The sequence below is a fragment of the Lolium rigidum genome, chromosome 5, assembly GCF_022539505.1.
Source record: "Lolium rigidum isolate FL_2022 chromosome 5, APGP_CSIRO_Lrig_0.1, whole genome shotgun sequence".
Lineage (NCBI taxonomy): Eukaryota > Viridiplantae > Streptophyta > Magnoliopsida > Poales > Poaceae > Lolium > Lolium rigidum.
Window position 1 is genome coordinate 218,845,036 of NC_061512.1, and position 9,624 is coordinate 218,854,659.

The window sequence follows — 9,624 nt, forward strand, 5'->3', positions numbered from 1 at the left end:
GGTTGTTTCCAGGTTCGTTGGTTTTTATCAATGGTACCACTTAACTTAGAATAAAATAAAGTGTTTCAAAAATGATAGGTAAAAGAAAACTTGTTTTGCGCAAATCAGCCAAGCTCCACTTAGTTGTAGGTGGATATTCCTTTCCTTGTGACACTTGCCAATACAATTTAAATGTATTGACCCTTTGAGCTGTAACGTTTTATGTTGCAGATTTTCGACAACTCAGTCTATTTGGCCACGTCTATGTGAGGTCACGTTTAGGCCAGTTTTTGAAAAGTTCAGGTGAGTTATATCTATGTACTATACTTTTCCTATGTAGATGGGATTCCAGATGCATTTAGGAGAGTAAGAGCAACTTCTTTTATTCTTTCCCCGTTAGTCAAATCAGGTATCGATCCCATATATGTTGCTGCCACTTCATCATTAGAGATTTTGACGTGCTAGGCTCTAACCTCTGTAAGGTACGTGCTACCTTCTTGTTTCCAGATGTTTGAATCTTGGGTAAGAAGTTTTTTTTGCGTTAGACACAATGGGAGAATGTTTAAGCACTTCAGGCCTAATACTTGATGGCATTGCGATGCTACAGATGGTAATTTTCATTTGGGATGGTAATAAAGTTTTTTCTTTCTTTAATTTCTTTATTTAATTTCATATACTCCAGGACTCTGTGTTTCCTGAAGTTGCAGAATATTTATACTTCTATGTAATATCCAACAGCATAATTAACTGTTCAGTATTACCTTATTGTTCTTTTGAGGTCCGATGCCTCCGAAATGCTTTTTTTCGATAAAGGGAATATATTAATATCAAAAGATACCAATTACACCTAACCTCTGCAACAACGTAACACCCTAATGACAGTATAGATGCACACAGCCAAAAAAAAACTAAGAAACAAAAGTCCCGCTATAGCATCCTAGGTTTAGCAACAGCAATACAACCACCACCAAGACAACACCTGAAATACAGAATAATCTCCAAAAATGACGCCTCCAAGAAGGAAACAGTGCACCAGCACCGTCGTCGCCCGACCAAAGATCTTAGGTTTTCACCCTGAAAGATAGTCCCCGCTCTTAAAACAATGCCTCCAACAAGGTCATTGCTAGACACAACCAGTTAAGGTCAGACCTTGGGTTTTCACCCTGAAAGGTAGGACTCCGAACTTCACCTGTGCTACCGTCCCCACTTCCATACGACTGCTACGAAACCCGGGACACCAAGCAAGTCCCTCAACAACGTGGAGACTTGAACCTCCCTGAACTAGTCTTCCGTTCCGGCCTTCATGTTATTCCCTTCATCTGACTGCATCGTGGACCAAATTTCTATTGATGCTAACACAGACCAGAACTTCGCGCCGCTCCCTTCAGAACCAATCGGCCGGAATAAAAGCACGGGTGCGCACGATCGAATGCTGGCATGGCGTTCCAGATTCTAGAACACATGTAGAACAAAAATCTTGTTTGTGGCTGAGCGACAAAACCCAAATTTTTTTACAAGATGTACAAAGGAAGTCTAGGATCATATGTTGTCAAGAAGTCTAGGCTCATAAGTGCAAGAGAAAGATCACATGTAATGAAATATGATTTTTTAGGCATATCTCATGTACTTATATAGGATGCAGGCGGAAGCACGAGAGCTCAAAAAACTAAAACTATGGTTAGTTATTCCAAATTTTGCATCTTAGCATTATAGCACAAGTTACTTATAAAATCAACTAATCTTAATCTATATGATGGTTTTCTGAATGTGCTGCTGCAATGTTTGTTTACTATTTCTGTAGGACATCACACTAATGAATACAATATATTGCAACGTACATCATTGTGTGGTCTTGCTCCAATATATGGTGTATGTCTGTGCTAACCATGCCTCCCTTCAGGAACCAAGTTGTATCAGGAGGACCGGTAATTGGCCCTCTTTGTTAATTTTGCAGGTTAAAGGAATGGTTTCTAGCTAGAGTAAATACTTGTATAGGTAATGTTAACATTTTTCCTACGGTTGTAAATATGAGATATCCATACGTTCGTTACTGTCTTGTTGTGCAGAGTTTGAGATTCAGTAGTCACTTGTGCTTAGTAGTAGCTTTTACTTGTGCGTGAGCCTGAGAAGAACGATCAGGATATTACCCTTTTCGTTCTGTTTGTGTGGACATGTTAATTTGAGTGTTAAGTGTATCAGTCTATGCATTCTGAGTATTGTATAATTGATGCAAATTGGGGTGGCTAATCTGTTGTTAACTTGTTATCATAACTCTAGGAGTTGGATGGCCAACCACTCTAAGTGAACGTTGCGGCTAAGCGTCCGCAACATGGGATCTAATTCAGCAGAGAACATGTCTTGATGCTGGTGGTCGTTGTTGATGTTAACATGTTGATTTCTTGACAACATAACGAGTTCAACTTTTCAAGTAGGCTACTGTAATGATGCCTTATTCCAGTATAGTGAAGAAGACAATTTCAGTTGCAGTGAGCCTGCGAGTGGAAAGAAGCAAATTCACTACTGCTTTGTTTAGGATCGCAATCAAGCTTTTAAACTGAATAAGGTTCCCAAATCCCTATTCTTAGTGAGATAAGATAATAACTACTACAATTTGAGATAATTTCATAAATACATGAATTTTCTATAGTATTTTGTAGCAGTGCAGGCATATGGGTTTTGCTATTTCTCAATGATCAAAATAAAAGATGAATTGTAATTATATCAGTTGCCATCTCAAGAATATATTAGACCATTAGCTTCATGTATGTTCATGTTATCATATATCTTGAGTTTGAGTAATCACTTGACATGTGTTCTGAAAATATGTGTAATGATGCACTTGAAGGTCATTCATCAGAACATGTGTTGCTCCTGATTTTATCATTTACTGACTCCTGAGTTGGTTGCCAGGTTAATTAAAATCAAATGGTTGCAAGGTTTTCTTTTAACTTCGCATCGCTCCTCACCTATGTAAGCATCGCATGATGATAATGTCATCTTTTATGTGTGTGGAGTGGATCAAATACGGACTCGCTAGACATGTAGATCATTGCTTTTTTTTTTTGAGACGATAGATCATTGCTATGACAAAAGAAACATGTAAATATTATCAGGTAAGCATGGACAATCTGGGTGCTAAAAGCTAACTACTAACCTGTAGTTACGGATCGAGCGATACGCTTGATGAGCAACTCAAACCAACAAACCTGTAGTTACGGTACTTGGCAGCTGATGCCAAAAATATGTTTCGTCAAAACATGCCAACATGGGATAGTCATCCTTCAAAACATATCCTAATATGTTTCACAGCATAGTCATCCTAGAAACATATCCTAATATGTTTTGACGAAACTTTCAACCATAAGCTGGAAAGAAGCGAGTGTTACGAATATTTTGAAGATAAGCGAAGCTACAATACTTTCGTTAAATAGACCATGCAACATACAGTAAAAAAATAGATTACGTTTGGGAAGGAGAATCTAATTTAGTGGATGATCAGGTTAGTCAGTTCCCACATACCCGAATCCCAAAAGAAAGGGACGACCGGGATAGGTGCTGCGCGCGCGATGCTTGCTCCTCATAGTCGTTTTCCCAGTTGGTCACTTGTTCACTGATTTAGATTGCTGACCCAGCCTGCCTCCGGGTGTCCCCTCGGTCCTATCTTTTGGATAGTTTCCTAGCGATGTCACCTCGGCAGCGTCACCGGGAAAGAGTCGCCATGCCGATTGCATTGCTGAACGTCAACAAAAAAGTCCGACATTCTGGAACGATGAGGGATATATCTATTCTGCATTGCTGAGAGCCTAAGCCCCATAAGACGACGATGTGCCATGTATGGCTATTAGCTAGCCCACTCTCTTCCGTATCGATTTTCGGAGAATCCTAACACCAACTTGGAATGTCCGAGATACACAACGTACATTTTCCAGTACTTTACCCATCTGATCTCTCTACTTCTATATAAAAGCACCAGTGTTCTATGTAATCTCAACGGCATCAGATGACGATGAGGACCTACACCACATGCAGCGCGGTCGTGCTCGCACTCCTACTGGGCGCAACGCTCGCTAATGCTGAAATACTGCAGCAGCGAGATGTGCTGAAGACCTTCATCGAAGCCAGAGCCAAGGCGAACGGGCACGTCAGGCCAGACACATATGCGGAGGAGGACACATGGGCCGACCCGGACAGCAGCTTCAAGCACCTTCCCACCAAGTGCTCCACCCCGCCGCCCGGCACTAGGGAGGCCGACAAGATCGCGGCGCTGCCCGGCCAGCCCCCGCGCGTCAACTTCGACCAGTACTCCGGCTACGTCACGGTGAGCGAGCAGCACGGCCGCGCGCTCTTCTACTACTTCGTCGAGTCCCCATACGAGGCCGCCTCCAAGCCCCTCGTCCTCTGGCTCAACGGCGGGCCAGGCTGCTCGTCGCTGGGCGCCGGCGCCTTCCAAGAGCTTGGCCCGTTCCGTGTGAACCCCGACGGCAAGACCCTCAGCAGAAACAGGCACGCGTGGAACAACGGTGGGTGATGTCAACCTCATGCACGCTCTTGCATGTGTCGTCATCTAACGGTCAGTCACTTATAACCCATCTTCGTTGCAGTGGCAAATGTACTCTTCCTGGAGTCGCCGGCGGGTGTGGGGTTCTCGTACTCCAACACGTCGTCCGAGAACTACGTGAGCGGTGACAGGAGGACAGCGATCGATGCCTACATCTTCCTGCTCAACTGGCTAGAGAGGTTTCCCGAGTACAAGGGGCGGGACTTCTTCATTGCCGGAGAGAGCTATAGCGGCCACTACGTCCCTCAGCTTGCCTCTGTCATCATCGCCCTCCATAAACTCGGTCTCACAAGCATGAACCTCAAGGGGATTTTTGTAAGTTGCGAGCTTTTGAACAGACAAGTCCTGCATCAACATTGTTGGCTAATTCAGGGTTACTTAATTTATGCAGGTTGGCAACCCTCTTCTTGACGACTACAAGAACGACAAGGGATCACTGGAGTTCCTGTGGAATCACGGTGTGATGTCCGACGAGGTGTGGGGCGACATCAGCGCGCACTGCAGCTTCGGGCGGGTCGAGGGCAAAGCTTGTGGCCAAGCCAAGGACTCATTCAGAGCCGGCCACATCGATTACTACAATATCTACGCCCCGATCTGTCTTGTGTCGCGAAACGGCACTCTCTACTCCAGCAGCTACGTACGTACTACCACAAGTTCATATATAATGTTCTTTCTCCTCCGGACATCTCATTTGTAGTCAACACGGATTGATTAGCTCCTATGATTGAGACAGTTAGCAGGCTATGACCCGTGCATCGGTGCCCATGTCAGCGTCTACTTCAACAAACCTGAGGTGCAGAAGGCTATACATGTCCGAACCAAGACAGAGTGGTCAGAGTGCGCGTAAGTAACACAGTGACTTACAAACGCTCTGTCGTATGCTACTACCAATTTCTGAACCGGATATCTACCATGGCATGGTCTGTTCACAGTGACCTACGTGATTGGACCGATGCACCAGTTTCAATGGTGCCAACCCTGGATTGGCTTGTCGGCAACGGGTTAAGAGTCTGGATATACAGGTAACCATTGTTTTGAGGCACTTGAAATGAAGATTATGTTATTGCCATAGTTGCTAATCATATCTGCTACCATCATGGCTAATTCGATCACAGTGGTGACATGGATGACGTGTGCCCCATTACCGCGACGAGGTACTCTGTGAAGGATCTCGGTTTGGCCATCACTAAACCGTGGCGTCCGTGGTACACCCCTCAAAGCGAGGTAACTATCATATACACAATAATCCCTATGATACTAGTAGTCTTTTGATCGGACTGTATACTGATCTGGACTATGATCAAATCTAGGTTGGAGGATACGCTCAGCAATATGAGGGAGGGTTCACGTTTGCCTCTGTGCGAGGAGCTGGCCATCTTGTTCCTAGCTTCCAGCCTAAGCGATCGCTTGTTCTATTCTACTCATTTCTAAAAGGTGTTCTGCCACCTGCCTTCCCGAAAGTGAGTGAGTGAGCATATGGCTCGGCATATCTGGTCTAAGATTGCAGCCAGACGGCTGGAGAATCCTAGACAATAATAAATTAAGTGTGATCAAGGTCCTTATGTGATATTTCAGTTCTTTTGAAATTATGGTTCCACCTTTGTGTGGTTGTCCCAAAGAATGTTAGGGACACGTGGTTGTTTACTCAGTAATACAATATAATATGTGGTTTTTGGTGCATGGTGTGTGCAACATGCTTGGTACTGATGCTCGATGTGAAAAAATGAAAAATAGAAACGTGTCCAGTGCGTGAAGTGGTTTCATCAGGAAACATGTCATCCATGACAACTTCATATATGTGAGAAACTTTACTGGAAATTTAAACGATGCGGACTTCTTTTCAAACTTGATATAAAGAAAGCCTTCGGTTGAACCCGAACTATCTCATGGACATTCTCCGGCATCGTGACTTCTTGAGAAGATTTTGTGGATAGATTTAGGCGCTTCGATCTCTCAAAATCCAACTCGAGAGTCCTTCCCAGGGATGTGGCTAGTCACCCTATCAAACATGGTCTTGGCCTTCAACAAGCCGGCCATTGGTCTCCATTTATATTTGTGTGGGCCACTGACCACATCAACCATATCCTGAATAAGGCAACTCTGCTAAGCTATTTTTCACTCTCTACGCGGCTGAGCTGCGATGGCATCCACCTCTCGCTACATCCATGATGCGCGGTGTTTGTGGCCCCGATCAAGATGCTATTTGGTTTCTTGGAACCACACTTCCTTCCACCAGAGTTTTGATTGTTTGGGTGCAAATTTTCATAAAAAACGTGTGGCATATATTCAATGTGGTGACATAGACATTGATGAACTTCTTCGGTTATTCCTGCTCACAAGAACCACCTCGCCGCGATACTTGGGGCATCCCTTGAGTGTTTACCATATACGAGAAGTAATTTCAACATTTGTAATGCAAAACTTCTAGCGATATGCCACGGGGAATAGGAAGAATGATAAAATGGCCTAACTACGTGTTTTGCTTCGTGGCATCCTAACGTCCCAAGCCATATGCCACATCATTTACACCGGTGTTTCAAAAAAGTTCATGAATAGGATTATTGCACTTCTACATGCATTTATTGTTGGCATGATGTGACGAAGTTACCGGTGGGAAATACAAGGTCAACTGGGAGATGGTTTGCAACCCAACCAAGCTAGCTGGACTTGGTATTGTGAATATTGAATTTGCCTCCTCGGTTGTGGATTGAATGGGTTGACATCACCAAAGCTTGGATTAGGGTTGGGAATACAATCAATGACAAGAATCATCAACTATTAGTGGTGGTAACCGTCATCAAGGTGGGGAATGGAGAATTTGTTTTTTAAACCTCAACATGGCTGGACGGTCTTCAATGAAAGGACATCGTGCCCAAACTATTTGAAGGAACAAAAAAGAGGAATTGTATAATTCGAAAGGTGCTAGAAAAATACTTTGCGATCAATGAACTTAACAGCCAACAAAGCTTTGGAAGGGATGGAGGGAACAACTCGTACTCCCTCCGGTTCATATTAATTGACTTTAATATGGATGTATCTAGATACATTTTAGTTCTAGATACATTCATATTGAAGTCAATTAATATAAATCGAACAGAGTACTATTATTTCAGAGCCACCTATTCATTCTTTACAATGGACCTTCATGCACCTCAATATTATAAAATAAAAATGCATAGCAAATAGCTATCGGAGGCATACATGGTTCCTTCTCTAGTTTATCATCATTAGCGTTCCCAAATAGAGTGTCATGGTTTTGAAGCGCTGCAAAGAGATTTGTAGGTGGTGGGGGCTTGTAATCGCGATCAGATGGACTAACATCCTGAAAGCACGCATGATATATACATGTTTAGACCTTGGATCAGAATCCGGGAACGACCCTACGCCCTTTGCAGACTTCATTGTATAGACGTATCGGCCTGTTCCGACTAGGAACAAACCTCTATCTGGAGTGAAACTTATGAGGGTTGTCTAAGAGGGTAAACTATGAACTACTTCTTAGATCTGATGAGGGTACTCTAAGAGCCTAAACTATTAACTACTTCTACTCCAACGTCGTTACCTTCTTAAAGGCATCGCCGTCGCAATCTGCATCTACCCACTCGTGCTGCTCCGAGGGAAACCCTAGATCTGGATTTCCCAGATCGGATGATGGCGGTGCTACATGCGTCGTTCTACCTCTTGGGGCATCGTTTTTTGAGCAGCTGCTGGATGTTGGCGGATGTTGGTGGAGTGGTATCCATCTACCACATTGTTGGCGCTGAGTCTCGGTGGCATGGTGCTGCAGGGTATCGACGACAGATGCGGGATGATGTATGCGTGCAGGATGGTGGAGCCATCTGGCGTCATGGTGACATCGATGGCAGGTCTTGCAAGGTTAATGCGATGATCTCTCTTGAATATGGAATCGAGGAAGACGGCGGTAGCAACTTCTGTGGTGTGTGCGTTGGCGTGCGTTGAGAGTCTGCTTGACTCGATGTGCTTCTCACCTGCTATTGGCGGCTTGGGAAGGCATTTGATTTTTTGAATGATGTGAGTTGGTGTATTGTCACCCCTTCATCCCATTGTAGGTTTACCAAGGTGGATTCGAGGTTGATCTTTTGTATTGTTCTTGTAAGGTTTTGTGAATAATCTAACAAAAAACTCCGCGTGCATCCCTTGGATGCAGAAGCTGGGGTGATATTTCCCCCATTTTGAAAAAAATTCTACTCCAACGAGAAGATGAGGAACTGAGCAGTACTGAGTCTCCTGAACCCCGGACACCATGCCGCAAGGTTATTTTACATACATTCATTCACATTTGAAACCCAGCCGTCATGTGGTACATACATTCACATATGGTAATTTTTTTCGAAATGGGGAAAATACCCCGGCATCTCGCATCGAAGAGATGCATACAACCTTTATTTAAATTTGTTGAAGCATCAATCCAGTCGCCTTATTACAAACTTATTGAAAATCACTTATCACTAAGCGTCGCAACATGAATCAACCACATAAAGAAGGATCGACAAAACAAACACCAATGGATCAACATGTTTGTAAGCACCCGAATTTTTAGGTCCGGATGCCCTATTACATCATACATCGCAATCCCAGGAAGATTGTTTTTGCGAGACATAATAGTAAGTAGTTCAGAGTCATCATTTATTACAACACATAATGTCTTACAACAAGGGATCACATGATCCAATATTACACAAATAGATTGTTCAACATCACAAATAAGTAGCGGAAGCTTAGTAGTAGTGGACTATCTATTCCACGAGGCAACGCTTGACGTTAGAAGACGATCCTAGTTATCGTAGACGTCCCGTTGTCCGTCATCCCGATATTGTTGCTCTTCTTCAAAGTCCGGCATTTGAATAGCCAGGGCAAAGCCATGGGTACTTTAAAGTACTCGCAAACTAATACTAAGGTAAAACATATTAAGTGTAGTAAGGTGTGCTAAGCTCTAGGTTTATTTGCATAAAGCCAAGTTTTAATTCGGTAAACATTTAGTAAAAAAATCCATTATTTGCTAGACTAACTCAAGTGGGAACATTAGTGTCATTCCCACAATTCATAAGTCAAGACATCATTCAAAT

General features: G+C 43.4%; 1 protein-coding gene across 1 annotated transcript; it reads left to right on the forward strand.

Moving 5' to 3' along the window:
• Positions 1-3,985: 3,985 nt before the first annotated feature.
• LOC124657095 (serine carboxypeptidase 1-like) lies at positions 3,986-6,009 on the forward strand. Its single transcript, XM_047195708.1, has 6 exons — positions 3,986-4,499; positions 4,581-4,852; positions 4,929-5,174; positions 5,271-5,380; positions 5,653-5,761; positions 5,848-6,009. The coding sequence occupies exons 1-6, from the start codon at positions 3,986-3,988 to the stop codon at positions 6,007-6,009; spliced, it is 1,413 nt and encodes a 470-aa protein (XP_047051664.1).
• The last annotated feature ends 3,615 nt before the right edge of the window (positions 6,010-9,624 follow it).